We start from the raw sequence: 24,466 nt of genomic DNA on the forward strand, positions 1-24,466 counted from the left end.
GCCCTCCCTGCACCTAGAGCCCCGGGCGAGAGCGCACACTAGGGCCCGTCCGCCCTCGGAGCCCCTCCTGTGCTGCCTCGGCTCTCAGCGCCTGTCCAGCCCCATCCCCGCAGGTCACAGGCCCTGCGTGGACAGTCTCTGTACCCCACGTGGGCAGGACAGGACCTCAGCAGACATCTGGAGATAAGCAGGACCGTCTCCGGATTCCCTTCCTTTCCCTGGCTTTAGTAGAGACATCCTTTCTCTTTCTTTGATTTTTAGGCATTTCCCTTTTCTCTTCAACCTGCAGTGTGGGTCCGGCCGAGGGGACAGAGCAGGGTGGGCTGGGGTCCCAGGCAGGGCCGGCCTGGGCCTCTGGGCCCCCGTCCTGTCCCTGACGGGTGGCTGTTTCAGGACGCGCCAAGGACCGCACAGCTGGGCCTGGCTGAGCCCCACGTGGTGTCTTGTGGTCACCTTCTGTGTCTGCTGGCTGCCCGCCTCCACCCCTGGCTTTGTAGACTCCTCCCCTCACCCCATGGCAACGTTACCTGCCTCTCAGGCCAAGGTCAGTCCCGGTTGGTGGTCAGGGGACAGCCTCGGGCTGGTCAGCACTCTCCCCAGAGTCGAGGTCTGGGACACAGAGGGAAGGTGACAGTGACCCTCCAGGAGCCTGGGGCTGGGGAGCCGTGGGGAGAGTGGAAAGACGGCTGGGGGAGAGAGGCCATGTTCGGCCCACGTTCGCCGGCTCGCACAGGCCCCCGGGGAGGAAAGCATGGCTCAGAGGTGTGGTGTGCCAGCCTGGGGCCACCCGTGAGGGAGCTCTGGTCCTCCTCACTCCCTCCCCTGCCCCCCCGGGGAGCAGCCCTGCCCTGCACACAACTGGCCAGGGGTCAGAGCCACACACCTATGCGTCCCCTTGGCTTTTCTCTGTCCCGGGGGGCCTCGCAAGTGCCACGGCTGAACAGACGTCCGCGGGGCTCCGGGACAGGCCAGAGGGGCAGACACATCCGAGCACAGCCTGTCCTGGTGAGTAGGATCGGACGATGCCGGAGTCCGGCCTGGCGGCTGGGCGCGCCTGGGGATGGTGTCCCTGACTCACGGCCCAGCGCGACGGCGGGACTCTCTGCCCCGCTCTGAGGCGGGGGCGTCTTCGTCGCAGGGAGGACAGGTGGCGGTGCCTGATCTCCGGCCCGCAGGACCCCCGACTCCCGAGATCCCCAGCCTGGCCCACCCCGTACACGTCTTGAGACTCTGTTGGCATTTCACGGCTCCTCTTCCTTTGCGAACGCCTCCCAGCTGCTTCCCCGGCCCCCGAGCACCGGCCCACTGAGCCAGATGGGAAAGACTTGCCTTTCCTCTCTGCGAGGACTCAGGGGTTGCTAGGATGGTGGACACGTCCCCCACTGTTGGAGTTGTCGGCCCGAATTCTGAACAATGGCAGTGCCTCGCTTTTCTAATAAGAATGTTATTTGAAACAAACAAACAAACAAATCCAAGTCCAGTGCTCCCATCAGTCGTCTTTGGAGGGACACCGGGGAGGTTCAGGTGTTTGGGCATCTGCCTTTGGCTTATGTCATGATGCCAGGGTCCCGGGATGGAGCCCTGCATCAGACTCCTTGCTGGGCAGGGAGCCTGATTCTCCCTCTCCCTCTGCTGCTCCCCCTGCTTATACTCTCTCTCTCTGACAAATAAATAAATAAATCTTTTTAAAAAATCCTCTTTTGAAAGCTGGATTCATTAAGACCTTTTAAAAAAGCGTCTCATCACAAAAGGTCTGCTTTTGGGTCTGGGATGATGGACAGGACAACGTGGGGGGCACTCGTGGGCTGTGCCCTCTGTGCCCGTGCCCTGCGTTGAGGGCTCTGGGGCCAGGGCCCTGCCCCAGCCTGGCTTACACCTCCGGCCACATCGCCACGAGGCACTAGACGATGGGCACCGAGCTCTCGCGGTGTCCTGGAGCGGGTCCTGGCCTTGTGCACGGTCTCTGGCGACCAGGCGGTTGTAGCCTGGGGGCTCACAAGGTGGGGCTGAGGTCTCGGCCCAAGGGCTCTGTTGAATGAACCCCCAAGGTCTTTACGGAGATCTCCGGGGGGTTGTGGCGAACTTCAGGTCTGCCCTGGACAGCGATGGGCTCCAATTCCCTCCTATAAACCTGTGGGAACCTGGATGCACGCGAGTGTCCCGGGGCAGCCCAGGGCCAGTGGCCGGGACACCAAGCCCGGACACCTGGAGCCGGTGACCCTCTGTTCACTCCCTCTGCGTGAAGAGACACGACTGCTGATTTGTTCTTTCAGAAAATGAACCGTGAACTCGAAGACGGTGTCCATTGTAACACTCCTCCTCGAACTCAGTGAGAGGTGACGCCTGTCCTGGGACATCCACCTTGTGGCTCCGGCAGGCCGACAGCGCGCCCCCGCGGTGCCCCCGCGTGACCCTTGTGACTCCAGGTCTGCGTCCTCGCGTGGGCAGAGCCGTGTGCCACCGTGGAGGTCAGGGCTGAGACCCGGCCCCCAGGAGCCCAACCCGTTCCTGCCCGTGGCCACTGGGGACCAACACAGGCCCACAGTCGGCCGTCCCCGCTGGCCCTGTGGCCCGGCGTCTCCGGGTGGTTTTCATGCCGCAAATGTTCGCGTGAGAGGACACCTGTGCTGCTGTGAAGGTCGTGTACCTGTGGCAGCTCCTGGTTCCTGGAGGGTTCTGCGTGTGAGCCCCATCCCTGGGTCAGCTGGCGGCTGGGGCTCGGTACCCTGGCTGTGTCGCGTCCTCACTGCCCGGAGGCCACCGTCGGGGGTCCCGGCGCGGGCAGGGCTGCTTCCTCCCAAGGCCTCGCTCCTGGGTGGCATGTGGCTGTCTCCTCCGGGGGTGCCCAGTGCACGGCCCACCTCTCCTTCTGTCGCCACCATGGCTCTGCAGGTGTCTTCCCTGGGGTTCCAGGGGCCTCCTGGCCCAGAATGAAGGGGTCTCCTTTTCCCAGAATCTAGGGTGGCGAGGGGCCGTGGCAAGTGGGAGTCTGCACACGTGTGTGGGAAACAGCCTGGCCCGGGGCTTCCTCTCCCTGAAGCCTTGGTGCCGGCTCAGTGTGAAGGCCACCGCTACAGGTCCTGCCGGCCACCCTGCAGGTGCCGCCGCAGGTGCCCCAGCCCTGTGGGACCTCTGCTCCTGCTGGCTGCGGCACACGCGCGTCCCGACCCTGGAAGGGCTGCGAGTGCCCAGGCACCCCTGGGGGTCTGAGGGATCTTGGCACAACCTCAGCCACCCGGGCCGTGTAGCCCATGGCATGGAGCTTCTGTCTCTGCCTGCGGTCCCAGGCTGTTTGAACGACCCCGTGGAGGCTACGGCTGGTGAGGAGAGCAAGGCTGTCCCCTGTTGGGGGGCGCCAGAAGCATAGTCCTTAGGATAAATCATTTCTTCCTGTAATGGTTAAAAAATCAAAATGAATGCAAAAAATCTGTAACGCACAGAATACCAACTTTTTTTTTTAAGAGTTTATTTATTTAAGAGAGAGAACAGAAGTGGGGGGAGGGGCAGAAGCAGAGGGAGAAGCAGGCTCCGTGCTGAGCAGGGAGCCCGACGTGGGACTCGATCCCAGGACCCCGGGAGCATGACCTGAGCAGAAGGCAGACGCTTCACTGACTGGACCCCTCAGGCGCCCCCAAATACCACCATTTTTAATGAGGACACATGAGCGCTCCTGACTTCTCCTTCTGCCTTACGCTCCTCTGTTCTTTCTATGTCGAGCTCCTGGCAGTGGCTGGCTCTGCCAGAACCGCGCAGAGGACCCAGCCGATGGACACTCGCAGCACCAGGAGGGGGCAGTCTCTGAAGTGCTGGGCCACCCGCTGCCCCCCTCCCCTGCCTCTGCCTGGGTGAGCAGCCAGCAGGAGGCCCCCTCCCCTTCCTCCAAGCCAAGTGACGGGGCACACAGCTCACCCTCTCCGACCCCCAAGCCCCACTTTCCCTGTCTAGGAAGTGTGTGAGACAACGTGCCACGGAGGGATGCCAGCAGGGCCTGGCCCGGAGCAGGCTTGGGCAGGGACGGTGCCCTCTGCCCCCCACCGCACAGATCATCTCTGCCCTAATTTGGCCTTCGTTGCCTGACATCTGGGGAACTGCAGAGCAGAGGTTGGCCCTTCCAGATTTTCCAGGGCCCTTTGCCACCGGGTGGGTGCTGTGTGTGTAGTGGGTGGGAGACGGTGGGGGATTTGGTCCAGAGCTTGTGTGCGGGATGCTCTGGGGCTTCCACTGCTCGTGCTCTTCTGGGACGAGCAGGGTCTGGGGCGGGAGGGGAGCATGTGAGGACGCCTGGGCACTTTGAGGGTGCGTTCCCTCCGCCAGCACCTGCGGACACTGCTAGGAGCTGTGCTGGGAACCAGGCCACGAGGACAAAGAAGCTTCTGGCGCCAGACTGCGCAGTGAGGGGTAGGTCCAGGGGGCTGGGGGTGGGCACCCCCACCCTGCTGTGGGTGCGTGTTACCGCAGGGATGCACTCCCCAGAGGCCAGGCTGCTGAGAAATATACCGGGTGGCCGGTCCCCTCCGGGTAGCCGCCGGCCAGAGCCACAGCGGGAGGAGCCACATGGTCCCGGGGCCTCGTGAGCGACAGTGGACACTGGCCATGTGGCTGCCCGGCCGAAGCACCTGGTGGGAGGTAACACGGGGGGGCAAGGTCCCTGCTGAGTCCACGATACAATGTTTCCAGGCGGACCGAGCCTGCCTCCCTGTCCAGACGCACAGACCCCACGTCAGTCCCTCCCCCCTCTTCAGTTTCTTCCTGGTATTTTCTGTCTTCCTCGAGGTTATGACTCTGTATCCGTTTTGTCATCGGAAGGAAGTGATAGACGGAATGCTGTTGTGAAAAATGATATCCTGGGGGCCCTGGGGGCTCCATTGGTGAAGTGTCTGCCTTCGGCTCAGATCGTGATCCTGGGGTCCTGGGATCTAGTCCCAGGTTGGGCTCCCTGCTCAGCGGGGAGCCTGCTTCTCCCTCTCCCTCTGTTGCTCCCCTGCTTGTGCGCTCTTCTCTCTCAAATAAATAAAATCTTAAAAAAAAAAAAAAAGAAAGAAAGAAAAGAAAAACGGTATCCCATCCCCCAGGAGCTGTGTGGTCTGGGTTTCGTGGGTATCGTCACTGAGCCCAGCCCTCATCTGTGAAGTGGGCTCATAAGCAGGGGCTCTCCATGCCGTCACGGGGATGAAAGTCTCTACCGTCCCCCAGGTGAGCGCGGGGGCAGAGCCACAGGGAGAGGCGCCTCGGGGACATTGTCCTGCTGGGGTCCAGGGCTCCGTGCTGGTCAGCGTCGCACGCCCGGGGCCGGGAGAGGCGGGCACTCAGCCCGAGCCACATTTCTGCTGACCAGGCAGCCTTCTCCCTGAGCTCACGCTTTCCAGACAAATCCCCCTAATGCTTCCATTCTGTCGTGGGCGTATATAGGGAGGACCGTCCCTGGGGCGCTCCACTGCACTGCCCAGAGGCCCCTGCCCGACTCCCCGCCAGCCCCTGGTCCCTGCGCTGCCGACGCCCAACATGGACATCGCCATCCAGCAGCCCTGGTTCAAGCGTGCGCTGGGCCCCTTCTACCCCAGCCGGCTGTTCGACCAGTTTTTCGGCGAGGGTCTCTACGAGTACGACCTGCTGCCCTTCCTGTCCTCCACCATCAGCCCCTACTACCGCCAGTCCCTTTTCCGCACCGTGCTGGACTCCGGTGTCTCCGAGGTAAGACCCGCCGGCGGACTGGCTTCTCCTGCTGGTTGGAGAAGCGCCCGGTCGTGGCTGGAGGGGACGCAGGGCTTCCCGGGGGCTGGCCCAGAGCAGAGGCAGCCCCGTGTCCCACGTCTGGGGTCTTCTGGTCGGGTGGAGCCACTCTCCCCCCAAAATCCCTGGCGGCTCCCCGTGACCTGCAGCAAGGAGCCTCCCAGGGCTCTGAGAAAGGGTCTGGAGGGAGCCCGAGCCCACGCAGTGTCCTTTCCTCCCAGCAGCGCATGACGCATGTGCGGTTCGTGAGGTACCCCACGTGGTACAAGCCCCGGGAGCAACCCCGGACAGGCGGGTGTGGTGGTCTCGGCTCTCCACCTTGTTCCTCCCCCAGGAAGCCTGGGTGGGTGGGCCGCGTGCACAGGGCCCGGCCCAAAGGGGAGCCACCAGACTGCTGGCCATCCCTCCTTGAGCCCCACCGCGGACCCCAGGGACCAAAGGTCTGGAGGAGCCAGGTCTCCCCCACCACCCCAAAGCAGAGGCTGGCCGGGAGCGGAGGCAGTGCCAATCACCTCCAGGAAGAAAGGGAACCCGGCTGAGTGCTCCCAGCCAGCCGGTGGGGGCGGGGCAGAGGGAGACACTGGTCACAAGCTGGCAGCTGCTCACATCGTGTCCACGTGAGAGAACGGGCCCCAGGCTGCCTCGGCCGACACTAGCGGAGCCGAGGGCCGTGACCTTATTCAAAGTGCTAGGTCCAGTCTGCCAGCCGGCCGACCCGGAACGGTCTCCTGACCCATAACCAGCTAACCCCACCCAGCCACAGTCCATCCCCAACGAGGCTGTCGGTGGGTCACTGGGGCCCGGGACGCTGGCCCCTCCACATGGGCCGCTCTGGCCGGCCCTGTCGGAACCTTGGCCCGGGTGGACCCGCACGACCAGCGTTTGGGTTTCAGGTCCGATCCGACCGAGACAAGTTCGTCATCTTCCTGGACGTGAAGCACTTCTCTCCGGAGGACCTCACCGTGAAGGTGCTGGAGGACTTCGTGGAGATCCACGGCAAACACAACGAGAGGCAGGTGAGTCCAGGCGCCTTGCACCAGCCTCCCCGGGTCCTGCCCCCTGCCTGCCGGCCACCCCGGCTCCTTCCAAATCACACGGGTGATGGGTGCGAGCAGGGTGCATCCCGGGAGACGCTGGGTGCCGATAGGGCGAGCTCGGAGCCTACGCGGATTTGCGCGGAAACCCACGTGTGACGGCTGAGCTGTGAGCGCAGGGCGTGGCCCGAGGCCCAGACACCCCGTCTGTTCTCTGCCTGCTGGACCCGTAGGTGGCAGAGACCTCAGGGACGTCGCGGCCTGCCCGGCCCCACAGCTGGTGCAGGGAAGGCGGGCTTCTCAGCGGGTGGAGACCGGGTTTTCTGGTCACGGTTGGGGAAGCTGTGTGGGGAGGCCGGGGGGGTTGGCCCTGCCTCCGTGTCTCCCGCCCCTCCCATCCCGGGCCACGCGCAGTGCTGTGGTCCACACCACTCCGAGCCTGGAGGAAGAGGTCGGGCCCAGGGACTGAGGCTCTGAGCCTGGGGGCCGGGTGTGGGTCGCGGGTAAATGCCAAATCCGACCCCAGTACGTGTCGGGACAGAGCCGCTCATGCAAGTCTCCAGTGAGATGAGTCTGATGAGCCACGTCCACGGCAGTGACTGGCCCCAGGCTGGACCGGACCTGCAGTGCTGGGAGGCAGGGGGGCCTGGAGGCTGGGAACCCTCCACGGGGCATTCTGGGCCTCCCATCCCTCCGGTGGGAGCGTCGTGGGCTGGACCCCGTGGTGCCTTCTCCATGGAAGGTCGGCGGCCCCCGGCGGTGCTGCCTCTGACTGTGCCCTTCCCTGCGCCTGGCCCAGGACGACCACGGCTACATCTCCCGCGAGTTCCACCGCCGTTACCGTCTGCCGTCCAACGTGGACCAGTCGGCGCTCTCCTGCTCCCTGTCCGCGGATGGCATGCTGACCTTCTCCGGCCCCAAGGTCCCGTCTGGTGTGGACGCTGGCCACAGCGAGAGAGCCATCCCCGTGTCGCGGGAGGAGAAGCCCAGCTCTGCGCCCTCGTCCTAAGCTCAGCCTTGGCCCTGGCTGCCCCCACGCCTGCCCCCAAGGCCCATCCATTGGGGGAACCGTAGAAAGTGGGGTGTCGCCTCCCTTTGCTTTCCCTGTTTTCATTTCCTTTTCCTCTTCTCTGAGGGAACGAGGGTTTGAGAGGGTTGACTGGAGGGCTCGGGGCCTCGGCCTGGGGTGCTGCGGCCTCAGGGTGACCCAGACCCCCGCACCGGCCAGCTGGTGGAAACCGTCGCTGTGCCAGCTTCTCGAGACAACAGCCCCGCGCTCCCCGAGGATGCACGCTCCGGGTCGCCTCTGGGTCTCCGGGGCTGGCCAGGGGCACCTTGACCCTTGCTGGTGGGCGCCCACCATCAGGACCCGGCCGTGTGTCCTGCCCACGTCTCCTGGGTGCCCTGAGGTCCGTCTGGCGGAGGCTCCCGTGTGCCTGGGCTCTCAGCAGCCCGTCCTCCCAGACCGCCTTCCCTCCGCCCTTCCCCTCTGTAGTTCCGCTCCTGGGGCACCGGGGCGCCCCCCACAATGCAGCCCGTGGCAGTCAATAAAGAGCAGGTGACACAAGCAACAGCTGACTGGTGGCCGTCCTCTTCCCTGACCAGTGGCCGTCCTCTTCCCTCGGGGCGCGGGGGGCCGCAGGACCGCAGCGGGGGCACAGGGGGGCACGCGGGGGCACGGAGGCGGGGTCTGCCCGGTCCTGCCTCCCCCCGTGCCCCGCTCACTTCCCCCTTCCACTCCACGTGCCTCCCTGCACCCCTGCTCGGTAGGAAGGAGAGGGTTTCAGTGGAGACTGCTAGGGGTGAGAGGAGGAGAGGAGGATGGAGGAAACAGGAGGAAATCAGGGCTCCCTTCTCCAGCCTGTGGGAACAGGTGCCGGGCGGGGCCTCCCCTCCTCTGGGTGGCTTCTGTCCTGGCTCCCTTGGGGGTGCCCTGGAAGGGTCCTGGGTCCATGGCTCCCCAAGGGATGAGGAAGGGCAGTCGAGCGTGGTCAGAACATGTCTCCCTCCCTGCGTGGGAGGTGCCTCGGCTCACGCGCCTGAGAACAGACACCCCCTGGGGGGGCTTCTGGTGACCAGGACTGAGTGTCCTGTGCTGCCTCCCCTACCCAGGGGGACGATCTTCTCCAGGTCTGCTCAGCCTCCGGGCAGCGGGGAGGGGACTAGGCCCACCGGCCCACAGCTTCCACAGGGGAGTGGCTCGGCCAGGGTCACTTGCACAGTGACTGTGGGAGGGGGAGGGGGCCGCCATGTGCATCTCTGGGCACGGAAGGTGGGCGGACGGTGGGGCCTGCTAGCCACTGCTGCTGGTGGGTATGTCGGGGACCCTCTCCCGGGGAGTGGAGGTCAGGGACACGGGGGACCCTGCCACCCTGTTGAGTGGAAGGTGGCTTGTGCAGGCGTGCACACGGGTGTGCGAGCATGCACACACACACACACACACACACACACACACACACACACACTGTCTATCACCCTGGGCTTGAGTCCACCTCAAGAAGGGCCCTGAAGGCCCTGGGAGGCCCCCAGACTCCCCCCACCACCGCCCACTGGCCCCGTTCCTTCCAACAAGAAGCACCCCCCATGCTGTCTTGTTATTAAAAATTTTTTTTTAAAGATTTTATTTATTTATTTGACAGACAGAGATCACAAGTAGGCAGAGAGGCAGGCAGAGAGAGAGGAGAAAGCAGATTCTCTGCTGAGCAGAGAGCCTGATGTGGGGCTTGATCCCGGGAACCCTGGGATCATGACCTGAGCCAAAGGCAGAGGCCTAACCCACTGAGCCACTCAGGCGCCCCATCTTGTCATTTAATCCACGTTTGTCAGAAACGTGGGGGTGCTCTGTGGTGGGGGGCAAACCTGGCCCCTCCACGAGGGGGCAGGGGCTGGATATTTGGGAAAATCAGAGCCTCTGAAGCTCTCTCACCCTCCTGCTTCTGCCCCAGACTGGCTGTCCCCCGAAGATGACGAGCTTCTGCCCAGCACGGCGGGCGGCTGCGTGGCTGGCAGATCGCGGGCCCGTCCGGCCACAGCCAGGACTGGGCTGTCAGGTGCTGGCGGCCTTGTGTTCACGGTGGTTCTTGCATGAGGCTCAGAACGGACTGAGCTGTGTCCCTCAAATTCCTGTGTCGAAGGCCCAGCCCAGCAGCTCAGAGTGTCACTGTAGCTGGAGATCAGGACTTCAATGTGGTGACTGAGGCACCCAAGGTCACTAGCGTGAGCCCTGGGCCCAAGTGACCAGTGTCCCCAGGAGAGGAGGAGATGAGGCCAGACAAGCACACAGGGACAAGCACATGAGGACATGGGGAGAGGGTGGCGGTCTTCACGCCAGGAGAGAGGCCTCGGGAGGAACTAGTGCTGCCCACGCCTGGACCACGGCCGCCGGGCCTCCAGGGCCGGGAGGGAGTCTGCGCATGTTGTTCCCGCCGCCCCGTTTCTGGCTGTTGCTACGACAAGCAGAGCAGACGAATACGGGCCTTCGAAGACAGCCTGCGACCAGGCCTCGGGGACGCAGGCTCCCGGGATCCCAGCACACGCTCTTTGGGGATAAGCAGGGCCTCCCAGAGCCCAGTCCAGGCAGGGGAGCCAAGAGAAGTGCGGGGGAACTTCCCCTCTGCATGGCAGGCTCTAGCCAACCCCACCTCCTGTTCTGGGGCACCAAGGGCTCAGGGAGGCCCCCGGTGGCCTCATCCTGCTTGACAAGGCACAGTGGTCACTCCCTTCGCCACTGTCCATCCGGCCTCTGCCTGAACTGCGGGGCGCTGAAGCTGCTGGGTGCTCTTGGAGCTGGCCCTGGGGCCCTGGGGTCGAGCAGACGCCTGAGGCCATTCACAGAAGGCCCGGGGCCTGGCCACTCCCGGGCCCCCAGCCCCGCCCTTGCATCTGATGCTGGCTGCGTGAGCAGGGGTCCTGCGTCTCCTGGTCGAGGGGCCTGTTCTGGCCTCCCTGCATGGGCTGCCCTGACGACTCCATTGCCCCTGGGGCCCAGGGGCTCCCCCTGTCGGTCAGGGAGCCTGTGCTGGCTGTCAGCCCCCTCTCAGCACACATGAGCCGCCTTGGGGGGTGGGAGGCTGGGCTCTCGGCTCTAGAGCCGGCATCACTGCGGCCTCCAGCAGGCTGGGCCCGGACTCTACGGAGGACGGAGGACGGTGGTCCTCATGGTGCCTGCTGGGCGTCTGCAGGTGTTGGCCGACGTGGCCATGGCGGGGACCCTCCAGCACCCCCTCCCCTATTCTCAGGGAACCCCTGCACAGTGGGAATCCCAGTGCCGCCCGGACCCGTCAGCCCGGAGGCACTGAGGAAGCCAGGCCGGTCCTGCTCTGTGGGGCGGCCTGCTGTGTGGCTCTGGGCGACGCATCAAGCGCTCTGAGTATTAGACGCCGTCCTCCCTTGCGATCCCCAACTCCCCCGCCATCCCCACGGCTGCCTGCAATTCCAAGACACACCACCAGAGGGCAGCAGAGGCCCGGCCATGGCCACGGGCCCGCGCGTCCCAGAGGTCACCTTCAGGCTTTCAGCCCCGGGCAGCAGCCACAGACGGCTCCGCAGAGGGCCTGGGCCGGGTGACGGGGAGCTTTGGGAGCCCCCATCCCGCCCCCAGGGCCCCGGTGTCCCACGTGGGAGACACAACAGGCCGCACAGCGATGGGGGGTTTTGGTTTCATGGGCTTGTTTGCACGATCGTTTGAAAAAGGCACAGTCCCGGCCAGCTGGCAGGTCAGCGCTGGGCCACGGGTCCCCTGAGGCTCTGGCTGGGTCACCTCCCCCGCGGAATGACACAAAGCTCAGCCCTTCCCAGCCTCCACCTCCTGGGCTCCAGCGGCTGCTCCTAGAATGCCCTCCGTGGGGGGGCGGCCCTGGTGGGCAGCCCTGAGCCTGACACGGGGGCCCGGGTCATGGGGTCACTGACACTGGACACGGGGGACCAGGCCACAGGGTCTCAGATCTCGCTGGCCAGATGCTGCCTGTGCCTGCCCGAGAGTGCAAGGAGGCGCGAGCACACTGGGGGGACCCCAGCCGCAGAGGGAGCCGAGGGGCGAGGTCAGGCCCTGCTTCCTCTGGGCAGCGGCCCCTTCTCCATAGCTCACGTGCCGGCCCGCCCGCGCCCACCTTGGCCTTCGGGGTGGGCGTGAGAGTGCACAGGGGAGCCCCTCCCAGCTTAGGGGCCAAGTTGGGGGGGGTGGCCTGGCCGGAGACGCCACTCCCCTGTGGCACCCACAGGGCCAGCTCCCCGCGGCGGGACGACCGGGCTGGAGACCCAAGGCCCCCCGGGTGCTGCTGGGCTGGGGAGGGGCTCGGCTCCCGCACCTGCGTGCAGGCTGCGGCGGTGACAACGGACGGAGCAGAAGACGTGCACGCAACACCATCGCACGTGCACGCACGGCACACACAGGTGCACACACACGTAGAGCAGCACCACACGCACAGGTGTGCACACATGCGTACGAGGCCCACGTGCCAGCGTCCACACAAGTGTGCGCGCACACACGTCGACGTGTTCACGTGCACGCACACACGCCTGCCCGGCCACCGGCACCCTCCCGGCTTTGTTTCCCGCCTCTCATCTCACCGGCTTCCCTCTGCCTCTGATTTGCACTTGAACTTGAAAGACGCGCTCGCACAAAGACACTTCTACCCGCGACTCCGCCTCGAGGAAAAGCCTCACCCTCGTCGGCCGGTCGGCAGAGCCTTTTCTGTCAAGGAGGTTTCGGACCTGACGTTCTTTGTGCTGCTGGAAACACCTGCTTGCCTTCGAGTGCCGGAGATTGGCAGGAGAGAGGCTGGGGCGGGGTGCTCAAGGGCACCCCAAGGTCACCAGGAAGGAGGGCTGCGAGGAGCAGGGGCGGCTCGCTCTTCTGTGGAGCTGTCAGCTCCCCGGTGTCTGGGATTGCTGTGCCTTTCCCCGCTGGGAGCGAGAAATCGATAAAAAAATAATCTGGCTCCAAGCACAGTGTTCCACGGGCAGCCCGGGCCTCCCCAGAGCCTGGTCCACACTGAAGGGTGGGTTTGCTGTCCCCAACTGCTGGGGTGCACAGGGCACCCTCGAGGGGAGACCAATCAGACCTGGAGGACGGAGGCGGGCAACAGGTCACCCCACTGCCATCCAGGCACTGTGGGAACGTGGAGACCCCCACGCCGGCCACAGCGGCTTTTGGATGCTGTGGCCAGGAGTGCCGTCCCGGGAGGCTGACTCTGTTCTGGTGCCGAGGACGGGGAGCTGCGGGGGTCTCTGCTGGTCTGTGCCGGGTGCGCGCCTGCCTCACTCGTGGGGACCTACCAGGGGCTGCTGTTCTTGGACCTCTGCCGTGCAAACCCGAGCTCAGCGAGCCGTCTGAGGACGTGCGGCCTCTGGGGGAGGTCGGGATGGGAACCCCAGCGGTATCCTCCTGAGTGTGGTCCTTGCTCTCTTCCCTGTGCCACAGCCACGGTCGAACGTGTGTCCTGGGACTGGCCGCCATGTCTAGTGGCCACGGCCGCCTGGGGCTTCTACGGCCGAAGACCACAGTGTATTCAGGGGACCCCGGTGCGGGCAGGGTGTGTCCCTCTGAAGACTCTGGGGGGGCGGCTTCTGCTTCTGCAGCTCCTGTGCGGCCCTTGCCGGGGAGTGGCGGGGCCCCACTGTCCCTGCCACCACTCTCCCACGGCCGTCTCTCCCCGCATGCGTGTCTTCCCGTAGGGACGCCAGCCGCCAGGATGGTCCAGGATGATGTCAGCGTAACCCACCTGGATTGCGTCTGCAAAGACTCTTCTTCCAAGTAAGGCCACATCTGCAGGGTCTGGGGTTTGGAATTTGGACGTATCTCTTGGGGCCCGTTTCAGGCCGGGGATGCCCGTTTCTGGCACGCCCAGGGCCAAGCCCGCATTCTAGCGCTCGCAGCCTGTGTTTCTGTTTTGGACGTTGCTATGGTAACCCATGCTGGCCCGCCCACGGGTGACCCGACGTCTGGTGTCTGTCAATGATTCACCTATGCACAGACGCTGACCTGGCCCAGACACTGCCACCAAGGGGCTCCCAAGTCTCCTGTTTCTATCCAGGCCACTCAGCCACAGGTTCCAGCCCCAGCCCTGCCCCCAGCAAGGTTCTTGCTCAGGGCGCCTGGACCCCAAGGCTGAGCCCAGGGCACTGGGGGAGGGGAAGGTGTGGGGAGGCCTGGGCAGGCCAAGGGGCCTCTGGGTCCCCACTAACCCTGGGGCGGGCACAGCCAGCCAGCTTCCTGAAACGTCTTCACCCATGGCCCTTGTCAGCCCAGAGAGGACACCGGAGCCGGGATGTGGGTCATGGGGGGCTGCTCCCCTTTGGGAGACCACAGAGGGGAAGGGAGCAAGGGTGGTAGGTGGTTTCCGTGTGTCTGTATGTCTGTGGGGGCTGCAGTTAGGAAGGCGGGGAAGGGTTACAGAAGCCGGCACCTGCCTGCTTCCCAGACACAGCTTCCTCCCTGAGTTGTGAGGACTTGGGTGTCACAGGGGGGTGGGCGGGGGGCTAGGGATGTGTTGTGGGTGTGGATCTGTGGATGGAGCCGGCTGACGGCTCAGGACATGCGGCAGGACAGCAGGGAACCCTCTCTCCCGGCCCCAGGCCCCCGCCCCGCTGTGTGGTCGAACGGGGGAGAGGCTGAGCCTGCCACTGGCCTGGGCCCCTGCAGCCTGGCTCCTGGAGCCCAACCCTGGATGTGGCTATGATGCTGGGGGGCCCTGGAGGGCAGCAGTGCTAGCTCTGCCGTCCAGAGCGGGAAGCGTGGGAAACGGGGGACTACAGCCTCTCTGTGGGCTGGGGTTGCTCCTGTCCATGCCCCATTCTCCTGCCCGGCCCCACCTGCCAGGGCACCTTCCTCTCCTTCTCCCCCAGATGCGCCCGGCCTGCTGTGGTGGTCTGCGTGGCGCGGTGGGAGCTGGGGGCCGGGGGAGGCGCACCCTGGTGGGTCTCCATGTGGCTGGGGCAGTGTCTCCTGCACGCTGAATGTGGGGGAGCTGGGGACACCGAGCGACAGTGCCAGCGGCCTAAGGGCCTTCCTGTCGAGTGCCCCATGGGGCATGGAGGGCTCTTCTTCCCCAGCTCGCCTGGCCCCCCCACCACCATGCCAGGCCCCCTCATGTCCGTTTCTCCCCGCTCACTAACCGATGTGATTTAGGGCAAACCTGTAAACTCGTCCCCCTGCGGGAGTCGGTGACCCCTGGGCAGGAGGACTTCTAGTTTGGGAACCGAGGAGCCGCCGGTCTGTGCCCAGAGCTGGGCCGTCTGTGTGGCTGAGGGTCCCGCGGAGAGCTGGTCTGGTGGCTTTTGGAGACACCGTCCACCGGCACGTCAGCGGGGACGGGACAGGGATGGACGCGTGGGTGTGAGTGGATGGGGGCAGCCTCGTGGCCACCGTGTCCACGCGACCACGCGGCTACTTCCTGTTTCCTGTCTCGGGGTCCCACAGCCACAGCTGGGGTGGGGATCTGCCCTCCCCCTGCCCCATCCGGGGGCCGCTCCCACGGAAGCTCGGGGTGCGGAGCCCGTGGGCCTGCAGGTGGCCGCCGCGGTGTGCCACGCCTGGTGCCACGGTTTGCTGTGCGTGTGCCCCGCTGCTTCTCAGCCTCTGCGGCCAGATGGCGTCCTCGCCTTCGCTGCCCCGAGCTCGCAGTCCTGGGCCTGAGCGGCTCCATACCCCGCCCGGGCAGCTTCTGGCCGGCGGTGCTCCAGGAGAACGTGCCGCTGCCGCTGGGGATCGTCCGTACATGCGGGTTCTGACCCAGCAGGTGGGGGCGGCGACCCACCAACCCGACCAGCTCCCAGGGACACAATACTGCTGGGGCGGGAAGGGGCCCTCCGGTCCCTCCAGCCCCCAAACACTCCGGGCCTCTGCCTTCTCAGACCACGCCGTGGGGGTGAGGAGGAGGGGGCTATGGAGCAGCTGGGGGTTGGGGAGCTCACGCACGCCCCGCTGTGAGGCCCGATGCCCCCCGCCCTGCCGCAGGGATCCTTGCAGAAGGTGGGGCGGCGCCGGGAGCGCGGGCGCCGAGGATGGGTTTCCGGGCCGGCAGCTGCGGGCTTGGCCCCCGCGGATGCTCCTCCAGTCTGAGCCCTGGAGGCGGGTCGGTCCTCTCACCAGCCCGACCCTGCAGACCCTGGGTGAGGTTGGGAGAGGCTGCAGAACTTTCTAGGCTGCGCCCAGCTGCTGAGACCCAGTGTGCGTGTGTGCGTGTGCGTGTGCGCATGTGCACGCGTGTGTGCGTGTGTGCGGGGGCTGGAGGGGAGCCCTTGCTGCCCCCACCAAGCTCCTAAGGCTCCTTCAGCTGGGTCTTTCCTCCTCAGAACCTGGGACGCTAGATGGCTCTGCCCTGGGCTTGGAGAGACGTCCCCAAGGCCCCTGGCAGTGGGGGTGGCGGGTGGGGGCTCGGAGAGCCCTGGTGAAGAAAGGGCCTCAGGGCTGGGGCCGTCACGCGGCACTCGGTCCCGGGGGATTCCGGGCAGAGGGAAGGCTCACGGCAGGATCAGCTCTGGCGGCCCAGGAGGGCAGAGGTCACCCTGCAGCTCTAGTTCCTGCCTGGACTTCCCCTCCCTCCCCTGCCCTCCGGGGAGGAGGCCCAGGGTTGAGCTGTGTGCCTGGTGGGGGGAGATTGGGCGGGGGATCAGCCCCACCCCCGCCCTCCCGACGCTCTCACGGGAGCTCCTCCTCTGGGGCCTGTCAGCCGGGGACCAGGGCGGTTTGTAGCTGGGTCAGTCTGTGCTGTTGGCCCTTTGGGGACGAGAGGTGGGGGCTGTGGGCAGGGTCTGGGGCCCTGTAGTGAGGACGCAGGGGAGCAGGGGAGCGAGAGAGCCAGGGGCCTTGTTTTCTGGCCAAGTCCCAGCTTGGAGCTTTGGGCTTCTTGCCTCAATCTCCAAATCTGTCAAACGGACACACACACTGGCCTCTCGGGGCCTCCTTCACCGGGGCCTCCCATTGCCTGTCTCCAGCCACAGCTGGAGCGGCTCCCCAGCAGCCAAGAAGGGTCCCTCATGGTCCACGCTGGACACGTGCTGTGGACACTTGAGCCCTCACGTCAGGCTGGGAGGGAACACCCGCTCTCCAGACTTGTCCTCCGTCATCTCACTGTCAGAACACTGGCAGAGGTGCCTGAAGGTGTTTCCGGAACACGGCCAGCACCGTCAGTGTGTTTAAGGAACCACCCAGTCCTGCTCCACATGAACGGGCCCAGCATCTTCCGATGCCCACCTGATTCCAAGGAGAAAGAAAGCTGGTTTTCAGGCCTACAAACCCCTGCATGTCTCTCCTGCCCATAGCTCAGAGCATTCCCACTCTGCCCCAGGACCCTTGCACATGCTGTTCCCTCGCTGCAGTGTTCTTGAGCACAGCTCACTCCCTCCTGCCCAGCCCCCAGCCCCCTTGTTTGAGGGGCCTTCCTAGCTTCCTTCCAAGCGCCTTCTCAGGACACAGCGGCTGCCTATCAGACCTTCCCACACCATGAGGCCCGTGAGGGCAGGGGTTGGGTCTGTCTTGTCTACCTCTGTCTCCTCCAGGGCCTCAGACAGAGCCTGGCCTGAGGATGTTCTCCATAGGTCTTGTGGAGACGGCGTGGTCGTCCACACGTAATGTTCAGCAAGCCGTGGGCATTACTACAGAGAGAACGGCTCCCCGCCTCCCCCGGGCCTCCACAGGCATATTGTAAAAACCCTCAGGTGATTCTAACGTGCGGGCAGGCCCATGCGTTTGGCTTTATTTCGATTCTCTACCAATTGGAGGGCATTTAGGTTGTCAAGTTCTGGCAGGCCCCATCAACCATTCACTCTTGAGTATGAATTAGAAAGGAAGCCCGCTGATTTTTCCTAACACTTTGCTGGGTGAGATGGGTCTGAGGGAGTGGAACATTTTCTGGATGGGAGAGAGAAAAGAGGTGGTTTGGGGACAGAAAGTCCTTGAGGGGTGTGTTTGATTTGGGGAGGATGACTGGAGGACATGGGGGTGAACAGGAAGGATGGCCACATGTAGGAGGTGTAAGGGAGGGCCTTCTTGCCTTCTGGATGTTTCTCAAGGCCAGACAAAGAATCCTGCCTCCTCCTTCAAGGGTGAGCTGAACTTTCCTGTCCAGCATGAGCAACCCGAGGTGCCCGGGGCCGAGGCTGATGACCCTTCCCCGCAGTCGGGTTGGCGTCCTTGATCGCTCATTCTGACCCCTGAGGCCCACGGGGGTCCCCTGCTCTGGCTGGTCTCTGTCGGCTGCGCCCTCCTCCCCCCGTGATTTGACCTTCCCAATGACCTACGGCTGTTTCTCAGAGCAGATCCGTGCACGAGCCGTTCCTGACTCTGGGGTCAGACTCCTGAAACTGCAGGGCGGGGTCGGGCGGCTCTGTGCCCACTGGTCTCAGATCTCCGGCCCAGAAATGGGCGTGATGGCCCCTCTTGACCCTTGACCTGCGCTCACGTGGGGAACAGCCGAAGATGCAGAAAAGGAGTCTGAAATGACCACTCAGAGGCAGGGTTGGATGAATCCCACCGTTTTCAGATCCCATCAGATGTCCTTTAATTCATGTGTTCTTTATCTTGGTGTGAGCTGATGGTGGCCGTGGGCACCAGTGGTCCGTGGGCAGGAGTTCTCGGGCTGTGAGGTGGGTGGGCCTGGGTGGAGGTGTTGGGCCCGGAGGCCTGCCCTCTGGGGAGAAGGCAGTGTGGCCGGGTGGTGCCTGGGCTGGAAGGGGAAAGGGCCTCTGCCCGGCAGGACCCCTGGTACGAGCTCCCTCCAGGCCTGGCCGGAGCTGAGTGCTTTGCTGTGGGCAGAGTGGGGACTCTGCTGCTTCCACAGGTGGGCACGGGGGCCATGGTCTCTGCAGCCTCTCTGGAGGTCAAGGTGCCCAGGCCAGAGCAGGTGAAGGCAGGCCTGGGGCCCAGGGGTGCCTGGATGGGGCAGGTGCAGACTTGGGAGTCTGAGAAGGGTGGGCCACCAGGCCTCTGGACGTCTGAGCTGTGCTCCTGCCTGGGGCAGGCCGGGGGGCAGGACAGGAGAAGGGCTGAGCCCACAGAACAGCAGCCGGTGAGTAAGGCGTGAGCCCAGAGCTTGGATGCTGGAATTCAATGTCACACATCTCCGAGAGGCTCGTGTGGTGGACCCGTTTCACAGAGCTGGAACACGGAGGCACCACGGGTAAGGGGAGAGCTGGGAGGGCGGGGGGCCTGGAATGCAGGGCCCCCAGACCCACTTTTCCCGCAGCCCTGGAAGTGGGGAGGGGTGGGTCCAGGCGGGTGGGGTGTCCTTCCCCAGTGGGCTGCCTGGGCTGCGGGAGTCAGCTGTGCTCCGTTCACTCATGTCTGTCCCTGGGCTGTGGCCAGCTGGGGCGACTCTGGAGCACCCCCGGCAGCCGGGACAGGTGGGGAGGGCAGTCCCTCCCGCCAGCTGTCCTTCCACCACACGCTCTGGTGCTGGCCGGCCAGGACCCAGCCCCGTCCAGCGCCCCCCTCCCCCACACTCTCAGCGCACCCGCACACGGGCGGATTTCCCGTGTCCCGTCACTACTCGTGCAGGCCAGTTTTGCCCCCAGATGCCGCCGCCTCCCTGTCTACCTGGGTCCCACAGCCCGGGTAAGGTCGCAACCTTGCCCGGAAGAGGGGCCTCTCCCGCCCCATGGCACCCACGCGGGGACTCTGGCACAAGCCAGGGAATGTCACTGCGACACTGACCCTCCCGGGTAGGCGTCCCTGAAACCTGCCAACTGGGTACCCGCGACTGACTCTGGGGCTGCTTCAGAGCCAACGTCTTCATCCGACCTGTGGGAAGCCCAATGCTGAGTTGCAGGGCTGTTGGGGGACCAGACAGAACTCCGCCGGTCACTGGTGATGGATTTGGAGGGGAGCTTTCTCCGGGCCGGGGGTGGGGGCGCACACCACAGTGGGAGGTCCGGGGCTGGGCTTGGTCATCCTGGGCTCACCTGGGCTGGGCCCTCACCTGCCACGGAGGTGGAGCTGGTCTGACTTCTATGACCTTCCTGGGCTTTCTCTGGTCCTAGGACCCCCGTGTCCCTGCCAGTGTAGGCACGTAGAACCCACAGCCCTGGAGACTGTGCCGTGGGCGGGACAGCATTCCTGAGGGCTCTGCCCTCAGCCCCAGCAGCCTCGCCCAGACAAGTTCTGCCGGTCCCGGAGACACAGGCCTGTGCTGTGTATTGAAAACCAGAAGGAGGGAGGCCTGTCTACAGGAGAGGAAGCCCCCCCGCCCCGCAGCCTCCTGAGCCCCAGCTTGCCCAGATCCGTGCTGACCACCGCTCGGTGAAGAGGCCACAGGTCCGCGTCTGGAGCAACGGAGCAGGGGTCAAAGCAAGGACACTCACGGGCCACTAGCATGTGCAGCAGATGCGGGAAGGGCCTTCCCGTCCACAGGGGCACTATCCGTGGGGCCCAGGATCCCGAGTGTGTGCACGCGCCCACGGACACTTGTGCATGCCACCTCTCTGCACGTGTGTGCGTGGTCGCGTGTGGTAATGCATGTGTGAGCCACTGTGTGCATGTCTACACTCATGCACATGCGTGTGTACACGTGTGTGCATGCTCCCCCTGGGTGGGAAATAACACTCAGGACAGCGGCCGGCCCTCCTCCAGAGCTCGGAGCTGTGAGTGGCTGCAGCCCGGCTTTCCCAGGGAGCGGCCCGGCCCTGTGGTTCCCCCGGCGCCGAGCCCGGGCTTCTGCGTGTGCCCCGAGCCTGTGTGCACAGCACATGCAGCGCTCGGCCCGCCAGGGGACTTGGGCGTCGGTCACTGTGAATGGTGTGGTTGGCCCGAGGCAGCCACACGTTCACGGCTTGACCCGTTCATTCATTCATTCATCTGGGATCCGTGAAGCACTTGCCGCATTCCGGGCTGGCCTGGCTTTGGGGGGGCAGAGCCTCGTCTTCGGGAAATGTCCTGCCGGGGAAGGGAAGGAGGGAAGGTAGGCGAGACGTGGGGGTCCCGTGGGAAGACACAGCAGGCATCGTGGCTGCTGATGCTTCCGGAAGACGTGGGGTGGAGGGGGACAGGCTTCCCCAGCGTCCCCCGTGCAGCCAGCAGGACGGACTGGCTTGTGGGGCACAGCTGACGTGCCCCCGTCTCGGCGGCCTGGGACAGCCTTGTCTCTGACATGGGGCTGAGGGCTTTCCTTCTGCCTGGGGCTGTCGGACCTCACCGTGAGGCTCTGTGTGGCTCCGTGTGGCTGCCCCTTCCTGAGGGGCTGTATCCTCTGGGAGTCATGGCGGGTCAGGCTAGTGAGTGACAGGAACAAAAGTGTCACCCGTGGAGCCCCTGCCCCAGCTTGGGGTTGTGTGGGGCATGGGGATGTGCTGTCTCCACGCCATGGGGGGAATCTCATGGTGGCCGTGATTCAGGCTGAGAACCGAGCCAGACATCCCGGTCTCCCCCGTAGACGTCCATTCCCCAACAGTTACCAGGTTCCGCTGCAGTCCTGCACACATCAGGGCCCAGGGAACGGCAGCTCTGGTTATGGCGAGTCAGGGTCGCCGAGGGCTTGAGAAGTGTGTGGTTCAAGGCTGCACGCCTCCCTCGAGGCAAGCACGTGCGTGTGTATCCCGGCCCTCCTGTTAGGGGTTTGGACAGCAGGCAGCTCAGGTTCCGGACGTTTCCTTATGTCCTCTTTCCAGATCATCTTTCACAGGTCCCAGAATGGATCCCCAGGGAAGCGGTCATGACAGTTAGCTGTTGCTGCGTAACAAGCTGGACGGAACCAAACCAGAGCAACCCAGGCAGTCAGCGGTGTTTCTGTCCATGAGCTGCCATGTGTGGGCTCCGTCTGGTGGTGCTGTGGGGCCCGGCTGGACTCGCCTGGGCCCGGGTCCCTTCAGGACAGCGGGGCCAGTGTCTCTGTGTCCAGTCCCTGGGGTATCTCTTCCTCCTGCCACCGGTGTGGCAATGTTCCCGCAGTCCGGGGGAGGACCAGGAGAGGGCGACGGGCTCGGGGGTCTGTGCAGTCTCGGCGTAGGGATGACCCCATCACTCTGACGTCTTCTATCGTCCATGGGAAGGTGCAGGCTGAGTGCGGGCTCCCGAGGACGGGGGTAGGGCCCCATTCTCCACAGAGGAGCTGCCGAGAGTATGGGTCCAGCGAGGCCTCGGCCATGAGGACCCCAGCCGACCCACCACCGAGTCCCTCGTGATGCCACGCAGAGCATGGGGCTCTTGGGCCCGCCTTCCTTGGCTTTCACAGCTCAGCTGGTGGCCAGCCTGGCCTGCCGTCTCCTGCTGCCTCTGGGGCTCTGCGATTCTGTTTTGGGACGTCTGTGTTGGGGGCTCTCCAGACACTCATCCCCAGCCCTCCATCAGGTGTATGTTCTGCTAACACGAGAGGTTTGTGTTTGGGGAATTCGGATGGATTTTCCTTCTCAAGTCATCCATGTAAGGGGCCTGGGTGGCTCAGGGACTCTTGATTTGGCCTCGGGTCATGATCTCGAAGTCGTGAGATTGAGCCCTGCCTCGGGCTCCATGCAGAGCAGTGTCTGCTTAAGATTCTCCCCTCCCCTGCTCACTCGCTCTCAAATATACTCACCCTCACACGTGGGGGCAGTGGGGTGGGGTGCTTGTCCTCGCCCCGGGTGCCGGCTCTGGGGCCGGGCGGGCTCCGAACCAGCTGCTGGGGGAGGGGCAGCCTCAAGGGGTGGGGTCTCGCTAGCTTCTTTGCTTTTCGAACCGGGTTCGGGGTGTGGAGCCCTCGGTTCTGGGGGTGGAAGGAGGCTGCGAGGGGATGCTCCGTTCTGCGGGTCACGCCATCACCCCTTCACACCGACCCCCGTCACTCCAACCCCTCTCAGCAGCAGCCTGCACTCCCTGCGGGACCCTTCCCCATGTCCGACCAGCAGGACCCCCTTCATGGGGTCGCAGGCACGGTGGGGCATGGGGAGGGCGTGGCGGGAGAGCGAGAGCTGGGCTGTGCTCCCGGACTCCCACACTGCGGGGCTTCGTGAAGGGTGGGGCTGCTGGACCCCAGAGCCCTGGAGCCTTCCCCATCCTCTTCAGAGACACCGGACAGACAAGGACATGGAAAGGGGAGGAGAGAGCCGGCCTGCGGTGTGGGAGGAGGTGAAAGCCGCTGTGCCCCACTGGGCGGCTCCGAGCACCACGGCTCCCTCCCAGGGGGCTGATGGCAGGACGTGGGTCCCGGAGCAGCAGCCTCTGAAAGCCGAGCGGGCATTGCTTAAGGGCACAAGCGTGCGGCTGGCAGACAAGCGTGTCCCGGAGATCTGACGCAGCACGCGGCGATCGTCGTCAACCCTGATCAGAAGCTTCGAAGTTGCTAAGAGACCAGATCTTCATTGTTCTCCCCGCAGGAGCACAGTGACGACATGACGTGGTGGGGGGTTAGCCAACACCCCGGGGGTAATCACAGAGCATCACACGAATGTGTCACATCAGCGCTCCGCACATCCCGAACTTGCACAGGGTTACAGGACGAGCACACCTCAGTTTAAGAAAAAAGGAACCGAGCACAGCTGGAATGGGGACAGGGTGGGGTCTCTGGATAAAACAGGAGGGAGTTGGAGGATGAAGGGCCAGGGGACCCGAAGGATGGGGTTTCCTCACATGGAAGTCCGGAAGGCGGGGGCAGCGGGAGGGCACCTCCAGAGGGCCGCCTCGCAGCTGTCCTGTTTCCTAGGAGCACGCTATGGGGCTGTTCCTTGCGATCCTCCGGGCCATGTCCTGGCCTCTTTCCATGTAGCCGGGCAGGGGCGGTGGTATGAGCACGGGCTTTGGGGCAGAAGAGCCTGGGTCCTATTGCTAGCTCTGGGACTTCGCAGGTGGTTGAAGTTCTGTCTTGATTTTCTCTTCTGTAAAATGGGTCTAATAATACCTACCTTATCATTGTTTTAAAGATTAAAAGAAGGGGCTCCTGGGTGGCTCAGTGGGTTAAGCCTCTGCTGTCAACTCAGGTCATGGACTTAGGGTCCTGGAATGGAGCCCCGCTTCGGGTTCCCAGCTCTGCGGAGATCCTGTTTCTCCCTCTGCCACTCCCCCAACTTGTGCGCTCTCTCTCTGAAATAAATAAATAAAATATCAAAAAAAATAAAGATTAAAAGAAGATAGGGGATGCCTGGACGGCACAGTTGGTTAAGCATCTGCCCTCAGCTCAGGTCACAATCTCAGGATCCTAGGATCAACCCCCACGTCGGGATCCCTGCTCAGCAGGAAGTGTGCTTCTCCCTCTTCCTCTGCTGCCCCCCTGCTCATGCTCACTCTCCGTCTCTCTCTCAAATAAATAAATAAATAAAATCTTCAAGGAGAAAGATTAAAAGAAGACACTCAGCATATTTGTTACTTGGCCCAGGGTAAGTTCTCAGTAAATTGTAACAACGTCGTTACCACCGGCACCATCATCATTGCCATCACCATCAACACCACCATCATCACCATCACCATCACCATCACCAACACCACCATCATCACCATCACCATCACCATTGTCACCACCAACACCACCATCATCACCATCATCACCATCATCACCATCATCACCATTGTCACCACCAACATCACCATCACCATCATCATCACCATTGTCACCACCATCATCACCATCACCACCATCACCATTGTCACCACCAACACCACCATCATCACCATCACCATCACCATCACCATCACCATCACCATTGTCACCACCATCATCACCATCATCACCATCATCACCATTGTCACCACCAACATCACCATCACCATCATCATCACCATTGTCACCACCAACACCACCATC

General features: G+C 64.0%; 1 protein-coding gene across 1 annotated transcript; it reads left to right on the plus strand.

Annotated features, from left to right (window-relative positions):
• The first annotated feature begins 5,444 nt into the window (after positions 1-5,444).
• Positions 5,445-8,335, plus strand: LOC111155751 (crystallin alpha A). Its single transcript, XM_022516133.1, has 3 exons — positions 5,445-5,691; positions 6,624-6,746; positions 7,564-8,335. Exons 1-3 carry the CDS (start codon positions 5,503-5,505, stop codon positions 7,771-7,773), a joined length of 522 nt encoding a protein of 173 aa, XP_022371841.1. The 5' UTR covers positions 5,445-5,502; the 3' UTR covers positions 7,774-8,335.
• Positions 8,336-24,466: the final 16,131 nt, after the last annotated feature.

Source organism: Enhydra lutris, unplaced genomic scaffold (assembly GCF_002288905.1).
Source record: "Enhydra lutris kenyoni isolate GAN:26980312 unplaced genomic scaffold, ASM228890v2 scaffoldscaffold43, whole genome shotgun sequence".
In the NCBI taxonomy this organism is placed as follows: domain Eukaryota; kingdom Metazoa; phylum Chordata; class Mammalia; order Carnivora; family Mustelidae; genus Enhydra; species Enhydra lutris.